The sequence below is a fragment of the Mobula birostris genome, chromosome 10, assembly GCF_030028105.1.
Source record: "Mobula birostris isolate sMobBir1 chromosome 10, sMobBir1.hap1, whole genome shotgun sequence".
NCBI lineage: Eukaryota > Metazoa > Chordata > Chondrichthyes > Myliobatiformes > Myliobatidae > Mobula > Mobula birostris.
Genome location: NC_092379.1, coordinates 4,658,047 through 4,672,890, shown reverse-complemented (window position 1 = coordinate 4,672,890; position 14,844 = coordinate 4,658,047). Strand labels below are relative to the sequence as shown.

General features: G+C 50.3%; 1 protein-coding gene across 3 annotated transcripts in view; it reads right to left on the bottom strand.

The window, feature by feature from the left end:
- The window catches only part of LOC140203773 (glutaminyl-peptide cyclotransferase-like), a 31,260-nt gene that overhangs the window by 2,328 nt on the left and 14,088 nt on the right, over positions 1-14,844 (bottom strand). For all 3 annotated transcript variants that reach the window (XM_072269837.1, XM_072269838.1, XM_072269839.1), the window contains 4 exons: positions 8,455-8,742; positions 7,849-8,010; positions 3,311-3,410; positions 721-837 (listed from right to left, as the gene is read on the bottom strand). In XM_072269837.1, the coding sequence (XP_072125938.1) occupies positions 721-837; positions 3,311-3,410; positions 7,849-8,010; positions 8,455-8,742 (667 nt within the window). The remainder of the gene's footprint in view (positions 1-720; positions 838-3,310; positions 3,411-7,848; positions 8,011-8,454; positions 8,743-14,844) is intronic.

The window sequence follows — 14,844 nt, the reverse complement described above, 5'->3', positions numbered from 1 at the left end:
CATTCACCTCCTCCCTCGCCTCCATTCAGGCCCCCGGTGAGGCAACGTTTCACTTGTGAATCTGCTGGGGTCGTCTATCATTTCCGGCACTCCTGATGGGGCCTGCTCTACATCAAGGCTCATCGTAAACTGGGGTGTCTGCTTTGTCGATACGCCATCTGGACACCGCCGTCTCGCCTCAGCCTGTATCCCACCTTTCCGATGCAGCTCAGCACCCCAATCGACTGACCCCTGGGTCTGCCTCGCTCTCGGCGGGGGACTCACTGTCTCCATCCGCCACAAGTGCGACTTTCCAGTGGCCAAACATTTTAATTCCCATTCCGACATGTCAGTCCACAGTCTCCCTGTTGGGCCACGTGGAGGCCACACTCAGGCTGGAGGAGCAACACCTTATATTCTGTCTGGGTAACCTCCAACCTGATGGCGTGAACTTCTGATAAACAAATTTCACCCCCCCCCCCGACCATCTACTCCCACTCTGGCCTTTCACCTCTTCTACCCGCCTATTACTTCATCCTGGGTCCTCTCCTCTGGTCCACTCTCCTCTCCGACCAGGTTCCTTCCTCAGGATCGAACTGGGGTCGCCAGAGGTGCGGAACAGCAGCACTAACTGCCGCGCCGTCCGCTTACCGAACACAGATCGCGCCCCCTCCCAGACAGGCAGGCAGTGCCGGCCTCCCCCTCCCCCCCCGCCGACATAGCCGTTGGTCGCGCCATTACCCTTCCGCAGAAACGGGACGTGGTCGTCCTCGATGGGAGCGTAGTGGGTGTTGCCGTTGAAATACGTCACCTCGAAGGGGTGGAGCTGCAGCAGACCCAGCCTGTGGAGCCTCTTCTCTGGGGGAGAGAGGGTAGAGAGAGCGTGAGACAAGGAGACAGACAGACACACACACACACACACACACACACACACACAGCCCTCAAGTCACGAATGCAGAATAAAGTCTAACAGCTGCAGACAAAATGCCGTGCAGGTAGATCATAACAAGGTAGATTGTGAGGCCAAGGATCCATCTTATCAGACCAAAGGTCCGTCCAAGAGTCTGTTAACAAGGTGGAAGCTGCCCTTGAGCAGACTGACTGACACTTTCCTGCTTAAAATGGCTGATCGATGCGCCATGGAAGCATTCTGTCTGGGTGCATCACAGCTCAGTACGGCAGCTGCTCCGCCCGTGACCGCAGAGAGCTGAGTCCACAGCTCGGCACGTCACAGAAGCCAGCCTCCCCTCCACGGACTCTGCCCACACCTCTCACCGTCTCTGATAGCAGCCAGCATGATCAAAGACCCCCGCCCCCCCCCCCCCGCCGGACATTCTCCCTTCTCCCCTCTCCCACTGGGCAGGATATACACAAGCCCGAAAGCACGTCCCACGAGACTCAGGGATGGCAACTACCCCACCGTTATCGGGCTCTTGGGTGGACCTTTTACACCGTTCTCCCGACCTCACGACCTACCTCGTTACGGTCCCGCGCTCCATCGTTTACCTGCACCGCACTTTTCCCAGCAGCTTTTGCATTCTGTTACAGTTTGACCCCGTCCTACCTCAGTGCACTGTGTAACCGTCTGATCTGCAGGAGCTGTCCGCAGGACAAGCTCCCCTCTGTATCTCAGGATGTGGCAGCACTGACCCAGCTCCAGTCTGGAACCACCAGCCAGTGAGGAACAGGACCTCGCATCTGCTCCTGGCCCCGTTACTCAACCCGGCAGCGTGGACGCTGGTCTCCAACGTCAGGTCGCCCGCTCTGGTCTGTCCCCTTTCTCCCATCTCCTGGTCTGCCATGTCCCTACTACACCCACCCCAGCCCCCTCACCCCTGCCTCATTCCATCTGCCCATCGCCCTCACCCTCCTCTCACTGGCTCCCCTCCTACTTCTCCTATCTGCCCTCCCTCCCTCAATTCCCCGTTCCACCTTGCCCTCCTGCCAGGCTCCACCATCTCCAGCGCTTTGTCAGCTCGCTGCCTGTCACCACTCCCACTCTTCACTCCTCCATCTACCAAACATCCTCCTCACCTGGATCTACCCTCACTCCCCTCCATCCTCTATTGCTATTCCAACTCTCCCCTCCTCCATCCACCTATCATCCCCCTCACCTGCACCCACCCATCACCTCCCATCCTCTATTGCTATTCCAACTCTCCTCTCTGCCATGTGCAGATCACCCCTCCCCACCCGGATCCACCCATCACCCCCCAGTCCATATCACTGTCCACACTCTCCCCTCCTCCATCCACCTATCATCCCCCTCACCCGGATTCACCTATCACTTTAATTTTTATAGTTTCAGGATATTAGACTGTCCCAGTCAGCCCAATGCGTCACCCCAATTACACCGACGTGACCAATTACACCCACTAACCACTAACCAGTACGTCTTTGGACTGTGGGAGGAAACCAGAGCACCCGGAGGAAACCCACACGGTCACGGAGAGAACATACAAACTCCTTACAGGCAGCAGCGGGACTCGAACCCGGGTCACTAGGACTGTAATGGAGCTCCACTAACTGCTTTGACTCCATGCCTCCCTTCCCCCTTTACCTTTGAATACTGGCCATCTTCTCTCTCCTTTTCCAGTCTGGAGGAAGGGTCTTGACCTGAAAATGCAACACCCAATTTCCCTGCACAGGTGTTCCTCCAGCAGTTCGATTCTACTCCCAGTTCCCGCATCTGCGGTCTCCTGTGTCTCCCTTCCAGACTGGTCTGCCTTGGGCCCCAGCTTCCCTCTCCTCTCCCTCCTCTACAGGTCAGCTGGCTTGGGATGGCGGGAGCAGGGGCTCCCGGGGTTGGCACCGCTTCTCACTGACTGTCCTGCCCACCGTTCACAGCCTGCGCGAGCACACAGGGCCAGAACCAGGCCATTCGGCCCATCGGGTCTGCCCGCCGCTCAGCCAGGGCTGCCTTATTATCCCCCAGCCGCATTCTGCAGCCTTCTTCCCGTAACCTTCGGCACCCGTGCTGGTCAAGAACCGATCGACCTCTGCTGAGACGCAGCCAACGATGGCAACGAATTCCACAAATTCACCAGCGTCCGGCTAAAAAAACTCTTCCTCAACTCTAATCCTTGTTTTGTGAGGCTGTGCCCTCTGCTCTGAGACTCCCCCACTGCAGGAAACAACCTCTCCACATCCACTCTGTCCAGGCCTTTCAATAGGTTTCAATGAGATCCCCCCCCCCCCATTCTTCTCAAAGAACCTTCTCTTGAACAACGAAATGGGAGGGGTGCAGAATGCTCCGCGTCGGGAGCAAATCAGACCACCCCAGGTGAGGAGGAGGACACGTCCACGCTGAAGGCTCGAGAACACGCCGTACCGATCCCAACCAGCCGACTGAACCAGCGGGAGGTGTTCCGGAAGTGGCTCAGGAATGTTGGCTTGCTGCCACCCAGGAGGTCCAGGAGCACAAACAGATCCTGCAGGAGGCAACGTTAAGAGGAATCAACGGTCTGAAGTTCCTGGCCAACACGCTGTCTAAAAACGCAGAGCAACACACACACACAAAATGCCAGAGGAGCTCCACAGGCCAGGCGGCGTCCGTGGAAGTGGTTGAAGAGTCGACGCCGGGACTGGAAAGGGACGAGGCAGAAGAAGAAGAAGGTGGCAGTGGACGGAAGGGGAGTTGGCAGGGGATAGGTGACACCAGGTGAGGGGGAAGATGAGTGAGCGAGGGAAGACGGTATGAGGCAAGATGCTGGGAGGTGATCGATGGAGGTAAAAGGCTGAAGAAGAGGATTATGAGCAATTTTGGGCCTCTTATCTGAGAAAGGATGTGCTGAAACCGGACAGGGTTCAAAGGAGGTTTGAGAAAATGGATCTCGGGATTGAATGACTTGTCATATGACGAGCGTTTGATGGCTCTGGGCCTGTATTCACTGGAATTCAGGAAGATGAGGGGTGAACTCATCAAAATCTAGCGAACTGTGAAAAGCCTTGATAAGAGTGGATGCGGAGAGGACGTGTCCGATATTGGGAGAGACCAAGACCGGAGGACACAGCCTCAGAATAGAGGGGGGCATCCTTTTAGAATGGAATTGAGGAAAAATTTCTTTAGTCAGAGAGTGGTGAATCTGTGGAGTTCATTACCACAGGCGGCTGAGGAGGCCAGGTCTTTGAGGCAGAGGTTGATAGTTCCTTGACTGGTCAGGGCACGAAGAAGGCGGCAGGAGATTGGGGATGAAAGGAAGAATGGATCAGCCATGATGGAATGGTGTAGCAGACTAGATGGGCCAAATGGCCTAGTTCTGCTCCTAAATCTTATGGTCTAACCAACAATTCCTCCTATGCTGGATGCTCTCTCTTCTCCCCGTCTCATCAGGCAGAAGCCTGAAAGCACACACACCAAGCTCAATCCTCTGTTATAAGAGTATTAAATGGTCCCCTAGTATGATAAGATGAATTCTTGACCTTACTGTCTCCCTCGTCGTAGCCCTGCACCTTATTGTCTACCTGTATTGAAGTTTCTTACAAACGTTCTGCATTCAATTATTGTTCTATCTGTAATGATTTGATCTGAATGAACAGTTTGCAAGATAAACGGGACACATGACATTAATAAATCGGTTCCAAGATATTCTGTAACCCCCTCCCCCTCAGAAGACCCAGAAGGACAGTTAGGGGTGGGCGGGAAGATGCCTTGCGTGGTGGGGTGGAGATGTGTCTCTACCAAAGGAGGCGTGAGGTGCTCCTTCCTTCCGCTAGCCTGCAGGTCACCCTTGGGCAAGGTGTAGCACCTGCTGAGCCCCTGATCAGGGTCACATAAACCCTTGGGAACAGGTGGTGGATGGTTGTACGAGCAGCCTGTGTAGATCACAAGTCCTGGTTATGTGACCACTGACGCCAGGCAGACAATCTCCGAAGAGTATTGATAAGGGCTGGGGTCACCCATCTTGTAAAGACACTGCCCAGAAGAAGGCGATGGCAAACCACTTCTGTAGGAAAATTTGCCAAGTACAGTCACGGTGACAGACATCCCACCTGGCAAAAGCTCATTTCAGGGAGGTAACACCCCTGCCCCCCGGTCAACCTCCAAGGGTGCATGTACACGGGACATTTGATTATGAAAGAACACAACAATTTATTTGACACATATTGAAACTATTTACATATATATATTTTGTTGGCAAACTCAATGCTGATGCAAATAGCTTTTCTATTTCTTTTGCAAACTTTCCTTGTACTGTGATGTGGCTCTGCTGAAAAGAACTGTGAAATACTTGAGCAGCCTTCCCTGCGATTAGCCTCCCTAATATATTGTGGTCCCTAAAAGAAATAAAAGCATAAGGTATATGCAGAAAATGCATATGAAGAAAAAGCATATGCAGAAAATGTGACATTAAAGTATGTACTTACATATTATCATGGAGTCGTTTTTAATTCTATTACAACTTTAAGCAAGTCTACAGGGAGTTTGGCCTCATCACGTAGGACACCAATAGAGTAGCTCCTTGGCAGCTAGCCAGCTAGTTTAAATAACGTTAGCTATGCTAATGAACGAATGACACCTGTTAAACTCACCTCAACATGTCTTTTAAAAACGCAAACAACAGGAATTCTGCAGATGCTGGAAATTCAAGCAACACACATCAAAGTTGCTGGTGAACGCAGCAGACCAGGCAGCATCTCTAGGAGGAGGTACAGTCGACATTTCGGGCCGAGACCCTTCGTCAGGATTAACTGAAGGAAGAGTGAGTAAGGGATTTGAAAGTGGGAGGGGGAGGGGGAGATCCGAAATGGTAGGAGAAGACAGGAGGGGGAGGGATGGAGCCAAGAGCTGGACAGGGGATTGGCAAAAGGGGATACGAGAGGATCATGGGACAGGAGGCCCAGTGAGAAGGAAAAGGGGGAGGGGGAAAAGCCCAGAGGATGGGCAAGGGGTATTGTGAGAGGGACAGAGGGAGAAAAAGGAGAGAGAGAGAAAAAGAATGTGTGTATATAAATAAATAACGGATGGGGTACGAGGGGGAAGTGGGGCATTAGTAAGTTAGAGAAGTCAATGTTCATGCCATCAGGTTGGAGGCTACCCAGATGGAATATAAGGTGTTGTTCCTCCAACCTGAGTGTGGCTTCATCTTTACAGTAGAGGAGGCCGTGGATAGACATGTCAGAATGGGAATGGGATGTGGAATTAAAATGTGTGGCCACTGGGAGATCCTGTTTTCTCTGGCGGACAGAGGGTAGATGTTCAGCAAAGCGGTCTCCCAGTCTGCGTCGGGTCTCGTCAATATATAGAAGGCCACATCAGGAGCACCGGACGCAGTATATCATCCCAGTCGACTCACAGGTGAAGTGTTGCCTCACCTGGAAGGACTGTTTGGGGCCCTGAATGGTGGTAAGGGAGGAAGTGTAAGGGCATGTGTAGCACTTGTTCCGCTTACACGGATAAGTGCCAGGAGGGAGATCAGTGGGGAGGGATGGGGGGGACGAATGGACAAGGGAGTCGCGTAGGGAGCGATCCCTGCGGAATGCAGAGGGGGGGGGAGGGAAAGATGTGCTTAGTGGTGGGATCCCGTTGGAGGTGGCGGAAGTTACGAAGAATAATATGCTGGACCCGGATCTCCCAGTGGCCAGACATTTTAATTCCACATCCCATTCCCATTCTGACATGTCTATCCATGGCCTCCTCTACTGTAAAGATGAAGCCACACTCAGGTTGGAGGAACAACACCTTATATTCCATCTGGGTAGCCTCCAACCTGATGGCATGAACATCGACTTCTCTAACTTCCGCTAATGCCCCACCTCCCCCTCGTACCCCATCTGTTACTTATTTTTATGCACACATTCTTTCTCTCACTCTCGTTTTTGTCCCTCTGTCCCTCTGAATATACCTCTTGCCCATCCTCTGTGTCCCCCCCCCCCCTTGTCTTTCTTCCCGGACCTCCTGTCCCATGATCCTCTCGTATCCCTTTTGCCAATCACCTGTCCAGCTCTTGGCTCCATCCCTCCCCCTCCTGTCTTCTCCTATCATTTTGGATCTCCCCCTCCCCCTCCAACTTTCAAATTCCTTACTCACTCTTCCTTCAGTTAGTCCTGACGAAGGGTCTCAGCCTGAAACGTCGACTGTACCTCTTCCTACAGATGCTGCCTGGCCTGCTGCGTTCACCAGCAACTTTGATGTGTGTTGCTCAACATGTCTTTTACAGTCTTAACCCACCATGGGCAATAGAAAAGTCACTGTTGCAAACAGTGCAGCGAGCAACACTGTCATTATTTTTGACCCCTATTAGGCAGGGGTACACTTTAGTGTAGTCTGGGGTGACAAACATTTTACATTTTCTTTTTTTGAAACACTTTGCCATGGCGGTGCAGGACACGAAACTGAACTGATGGAGAGACAGAGGTCGACTGTAAAGCCCGCCCACAGAGAAAACTGATAGGTCTACTTAGCACAAAGAGAGACCAATCAGGATGCTCGCTCTCGCACTCGCTCCCATTCTCGCTCCTGCTCCTGCACTCTCTCTCCCTCTCATCTCCAAGTATTGTATATAACTTGCGGGCATCAGGGAGCTGGAGACTCCCTAATCACATATAGACAGCTAGGGTGCCTGAGACTACTGTACAGTACTGTATTTGTCAATGCGGAACGGAGAGCAATTTGTAAACCTGGGATGTCTGTGGTGATGGAAAGCCATGTTTGCCCACAATCATTTGACACGGCACACAATGATGACGCCGTAATGATGTCGTATGACATTGTACACAATGATGATGTCATAAACAGCACAATGTCATATGACAGCACATAATGATGTCATATGACACGGCACATAATGATGATGTCATATGATATGGCACATGGTGATGACGTCAATGACAGAGCCACCCTCGTCCCCTTGGTGACGGGAAACTCACCACAGAGTCGATCAGGGTGGTGCTGGAGGAGCTCTCTGGGTGCCTCGTCCTTGCCATCTGCTCTGCCAGGTGGCGGGAGCCATAGAGGGAGTCGGTGGGGCTCCAGCTGAGCAGCGCCTCCTCCCCGTCGAGGAACAGCAGCTGAAGGGTCAGGTCCTGCCTCTGTACAAGAGGGAATTAAATTTAAATTCTAAAGATCAGCTTTGCCACATGTACACCAAATCATCCAGGAAAATCAGTCGACAGGGTCCGTGGACGTGCTGGGGGCAGCCTGCAGGTGTCTCCCTGCATCCAGTGCCCACATGCAAAAGTCCGAAGCACATACAGACAGTTAGGGTGCCTGAGACTACTGTACAGTACTGTATTTGTCAATGCGGAACGGAGAGCAATTTGTACACCTGGCGGGAGCAAAGGCTGTTGGCGATGGCAGACGGATTTGGGACAGGACAGTAGTGCTGGGGGGGGGGGGGGGGGGGGGAGTTCAGTGGTCGACATGGATTTGATTGGCTGAGGGGTCCGTTTCTATGATTCTGAGTGTAGATGTGTGCTCAGTGGCTGGTCTGAACTCGATGGACCGAAAGGCCGGTTCCCTGCTGTGTGACTTACCCTGTCCTTCAGTTTGAGCAGCTCCTTATCCAGCAAAGACACCAGTTCCAGCATCATGGAACAGGGCACCGCCGAATCAGTGGCCCCCACGTACACCCGCCCCCGGTCGTCAGCCGGGAAGTACTTGGAGTCGTAGTGGCAGGCGAGAACCAGTCGGCGCCGGGCCAAGGGGTCCAGGGTCGCCACCATGTTGGAGAAGGTTCGCTTGCCGAAGGGCGTCCTGTCCTCGAACGTGTCCAGTTCCAAGGCCCAGCGAGCAGACAGTGACTCCATGTGGCCTCTGATGTGCTGTTGGGGAGAGAGAGCAATAAACACCATCACTAACCCACCGATTCACACGGTGCGCTGCGCCTGACATCCAACAAGGACCCCACCGTTCAGGCCACGCTCCCTTCTCACTGCTCCCGTTGGGCAGGAGGTACAGGAGCCGTAGGACCCACACCACCAGGTTCAGGAACAGTTATCACCCCTCAACCATCAGATTCCACACCACCAGGCTCAGGAACAGTTATTACCCCCCAACCATCAGGTCTCACACCACCAGGTTTAGGAACAGTTATTACCCCCCAACCATCAGGTCCCACACCACCAGGTTTAGGAACAGTTATTACCCCTCAACCATCAGGCTCCTGAACCAGTGTGGATAACTTCACTCACCCCAACTCTGAACTGATCCCACACATCAGACTCCTGAACCAGTGTGGATAACTTCACTCACCCCAACTCTGAACTGATTCAACACATCAGGCTCCTGAACCAGTGTGGATAACTTCACTCACCCTGACTCTGAACTGATTCCACACATCAGACTCCTGAACCAGTGTGGATAACGTCACTCACCCCAACTCTGAACTGATTCAACACATCAGACTCCCGGACCAGTGTGGATAACTTCACTCACCCCAACTCTGAACTGATTCCACACATCAGACTCCTGAACCAGTGTGGATAACTTCACTCACCCCAACTCTGAACTGATTCCACACATCAGACTCCTGAACCAGTGTGGATAACTTCACTCACCCCAACTCTGAACTGATTCCACACATCAGACTCCTGAACCAGTGTGGATAACTTCACTCACCCCAACTCTGAACTGATTCAACACATCAGACTCCTGAACCAGTGTGGATAACTTCACTCACCCCAACTCTGAACTGATTCAACACATCAGGCTCCTGAACCAGTGTGGATAACTTCACTCACCCCAACTCTGAACTGATTCCACACGTCAGACTCCTGAACCAGTGTGGATAACTTCACTCACCTCAACTCTGAACTGATCCCACACATCAGACTCCTGAACCAGTGTGGATAACTTCACTCACCCCAACTCTGAACTGATTCAACACATCAGACTCCTGAACCAGTGTGGATAACTTCACTCACCCCAACTCTGAACTGATTCCACACATCAGACTCCTGAACCAGTGTGGATAACTTCACTCACCCCAACACTGAACTGATTCCACACATCAGACTCCTGAACCAGTGTGGATAACTTCACTCACCCCAACTCTGAACTGATTCCACACATCAGACTCCTGAACCAGTGTGGATAACTTCACTCACCCCAACTCTGAACTGATTCAACACATCAGACTCCTGAACCAGTGTGGATAACTTCACTCACCCCAAATCTGAACTGATTCCACACATCAGGCTCCTGAACCAGTGTGGATAACTTCACTCACCCCAGCTCTGAACTGATTCAACAAACTATGGACTCTCTTTCAAGGCCTCATGTTCTCAGTTTTATTTATTTACATTTTTAAAATTTATTATTGGCACGATTTTCCCGCTTACACATTGAATGTCTGTCAGTCTTCTTTAATGAATCTTCATCATTATATCATGGACCTGAGTTAAAGATACAGTGTGGAATAAGTCCTGCCAGTCTACCAAACTATGCCGCCCAGCAGCCACACGATTTAACCCTCGTCTAATCACAGGACAATTATACTGAAACAAATCATGCTTTTGAGAAACAGAACTGACCCCCCACCTTTTCCGATTTTGTTACGTTGCAACTTCAACCGCACAATAACTTGTATTACGATAGTTCCTCGATATACAAATGTTCAATTGATGGATCTGTGCGTCAAAGCCCAGACTCCGTGAGTACTTGTCCTCGATTTACAAAGCCGATTTTCATAAGAGTAAATATAACGCGGAACTCTCCCACACAGGAATGCACAGTCCTCAAGCCTCCAGTACACAGTTTGCCAAGATTTTTCAATTCACAAAATCTTTCAGCAAAACCTTTTCCTGTGATGTAACCCTTCTCATACACTGAGGAACTTCTGGACATGAAATAAGAATACATGGGAAGTTCACAGTAGATTTTATTATCAGAGTACATAAATTAATATATATTAATGACTTGGATGAGGGAATTAAATGCAGCATCTCCAAGTTTGCGGATGACATGAAGCTGGGTGGCAGTGTTAGCTGTGAGGAGGATGCTAAGAGGATGCAGGGTGACTTGGATAGGTTGGGTGAGTGGGCAAATTCATGGCAGATGCAATTTAATGTGGATAAATGTGAAGTTATCCACTTTGGTGGCAAAAACAGGGAAACAGATTATTATCTGAATGGTGGCCGATTAGGAAAAGGGGAGGTGCAACGAGACCTGGGTGTCATTATACACCAGTCATTGAAAGTGGGCATGCAAGTACAGCAGGCGGTGAAAAAGGCGAATGGTATGCTGGCATTTATAGCGAGAGGATTTGAGTACAGGAGCAGGGAGGTACTACTGCAGTTGTACAAGGCCTTGGTGAGACCACACCTGGAATATTGTGTGCAGTTTTGGTCCCCTAATCTGAGGAAAGACATTCTTGCCATAGAGGGAGTACAAAGGAGGTTCACCAGATTGATTCCTGGAACGGCAGGACTTTCATATGAAGAAAGAATGGATGAACTGGGCTTGTACTCGTTGGAATTTAGAAGATTGAGGGGGGATCTGATTGAAATGTATAAGATCCTAAAGGAATTGGACAGGCTAGATGCAGAAAGATTGTTCCCGATGTTGGGGAAGTCCAGAACAAGGGGCCACAGTTTGAGGATAGGGGGGAAGCCTTTTAGGACCGAGATTAGGAAAAACTTCTTCACACAGAGAGTGGTGAATCTGTGGAATTCTCTGCCACAGGAAACAGTTGACGCCAGTTCATTGGCTATATTTAAGAGGGAGTTAGATATGGCCCTTGTGGCTACGGGGGTCAGGGGGTATGGAGGGAAGGCTGGGGCGGGGTTCTGAGTTGGATGATCAGCCATGATCATAATAAATGGCGGTGCAGGCTCGAAGGGCCGAATGGCCTACTCCTGCATCTATTTTCTATGTTTCTATGTATAAACGTCATCAACTACAACCCTGAGATTCATTTTCCTGTGGGCATACTCAGCAAATCTATAGAGTAGTAACTATAACAGGATCAATGAAAGATCAACCAGAGTGCAGAAGACAACAAACTGTGCAAATGCAAATATAAATAAATGGCAATAAATAACAAGAACATGAGATAAAGAGTCCTTAAAGTGAGATCATTGGTTGTGGGATCATCTCAATGGATGGGCAAGTGAGTGTAATTATCCCCTTTTGTTCAAGAGCCTGGTGATTGAGGGGTAGTAACTGTTCTCGAACCTGGTGGTGTGAGTCCTGACGCTCTTGTACCTTCTACCTGATGGCAGCAGCGAGAAGAGAGCATGGCCTGGGTGGTGAGGATCTCTGATGATGGATGCTGCTTTCCTACGACAGCATTTCATGTCCATGTGCTCAACGGTTGGGAGGGCTTTACCTGTGATGAACTGGGCCAAATCCACTACTTTTTGTAGGACTTTCCATTCAAGGGTATTGATGTTTCCCATACCAGGCTGTGATGCAGCCAGTCAATACACTCTCCACCACACATCTTTAGAAGTTAGTCGAAGTTTCAGACGTCACGCCGAATCTCTCAAACTCCGAAGGAAGTAAAGGTGCTGCTGTGCTTTCTTCACAACTGCATTTACGTACTGGGTCTTGGACGAGTCCTCTGAATTAGTAACACTCAGGAATTTAAAGTTGCTGACCCTCTCCACGTCTGATCCTCCAATGAGGACAGGCTCATGGGCCTCTGGTTTCCCTCTCCTGAATAAATCGGTTTATTGCTCTCAGGTGTCCCGAAGAAGAGCGAGTAACTGCTTCACACACACCGTTCATCATACAGATCTTTTCAAGACAAAACTACATTGGGGCACTCCTCAAAATCCAAAATCTGGAACACTTCCGGCCCCAAGCAGCTGGGATAAGGGGTGTTCATCCTGCGCCAGGAGAAGCCAATGCAGAATAAAGTGTGACACTTACAGAGAAAGAGCAGCGCGGGCAGACAGTGAGGTGCGAGGCCACGACGGGGCAGGTTGTGAGTTCGAGACCCCATATCACGCTGATTCAAAGTGCATCTATTATCGAAGTGTGTGCACAGGTTACAACCCTGACATTCATCATCCCCGCAGACAAACACAAAACAGAGAAAACCATGGAACCCATTCAGAGAAAAACATCAACCCCTCCCCACCATGTGCAACAAAACAAACTAATCGCGCAAATGACAAAAAAGACGTGCAAGAAAGACAAAATAAAACATAAAATCGAAAGAGTCCAGGCATACTCAGTTCAGCAGAAGGGACCTTGTTCAATAGTCCAATAACTTGGTCCAATCAAGCAGAGTCCGCTGACAAGAAGGCCCACCAGCGCCTTTACTTCCTGAGAAAGCTAAAGAAATTTGGCCTGTCCCCTAAAACCCTCACTAATTTTTATTGATGCACCGTAGAAAGCATTCTTCTAGGGAGCATCACAACCTGGTTTGGAAGTTGTCCTGTCCAAGACCGGGAGAAGCTGCAGAAGATCGTGAACACAGCGCAGCACATCACACAAACCAATCTTCCATCCGTGGACTCACTTTACACTGCACGCTGTCGGAGCAGTGCTGCCAGGATAATCAAGGATACGACCCACCCAGCCAACAGACTTTTCGTCCCTCTTCCCTCTGGGAGAAGGCTCAGGAGCTTGAAGACTCGTACGGCCAGATTTGGGAACAGCTTCTTTCCGACTGTGATAAGACTGCTGAACGGATCCTGACCCGGATCTGGGCCGTACCCTTCAAATATCCGGACCTGCCTCTCGGTTTTTTTGCACTACCTTACTTGCCATTTTTCTATTTTCTATTTATGATTTATAATTTAAATATTTTAATATTTACTATCCATTTGTAATCCAGGGAGCGGGAAGCGCAGAATCAAATATCGCTGTGATGATTGTACGTTCTAGTACCAATTGTTTGGTGACAATGAAGTATAAAGTATAACAGTGGGATAGCAGCCACCTTCGAAGCTGGTGGGACGAGCTTTCAGGCTTTTGTATCTTCTACCGAATGGAAGAGGAGAACGCAGAATGTCCAGGGTGGGGAAAGTCTTTGATCATACTGGCTGCTTTAGCAGGGCAGCAAGACTGACCATGAAGGGAAGATTGGTTTCTGTGAATTGTGTCCACAACTCTGCGGCTTCTCGTGGTCTCAGGCAGAGCTGTTGCCACTCCAAGCTGTGAATCCCGACTGGAGGCTTTCTACAGTTCATTCATTAATTATGGGCCACATTGAATGACTTCATCATGACGTGCTGTGTTGTATGACATCATCATTGCATGCCATGTCATATGGTTGTGGGTAAACATGCTCTTTCCATGACTATGATTGTTCTTGGCAAATTCTTCTACAGAAGTGCTTTGCCATCGCCTTCTTCTGGGCAGTGTCTTTACAAGACGGGTGACCCCAGCCATTATCAATACTCTTCAGAGATTGTCTGCCTGGTGTCAGTGGTCACATAACCAGGACTAATGATCTGCACCGGCTGCTCATACAACCATCCACCACCTGCTCCCACGGCTTCACGTGACCCTGATCGGGGGCTAAGCAGGTGCTACACCTTTCCCCAGGGTGACCTGCAGGCTAGCGGAGGGAAGGAGCCTTTGGTAGAGACACATCTCCACCCTACCACCCAGCTTCCTTCAGTTCATCAAGATAGATAGATAGATATACTTTCTTGATCCCAAGGGAAATTGGGTTTCGTTACAGCCACACCAACCAAGAATAGAGCATAAATATTGCAATACAAAACCCACAAACAATCAAACAACAAAATGCAAACTATGTCAGATGGAAAATAAGTCTAGGACCAGTCTATTGGCTCAGGGTGTCTGACCCCCCACGGGAGGAGCTGCACGTTCGATGGCCACAGGCAGGAACGACCTCCCTTGCCACCCAGTGTTGTATCACGGTGGAATGTGGCCGAAGTCCAACAGTAAAAAGTTCAATATCCGGTCTACAAACACGTTCCTCGATCGTAATATGACCCGGATTG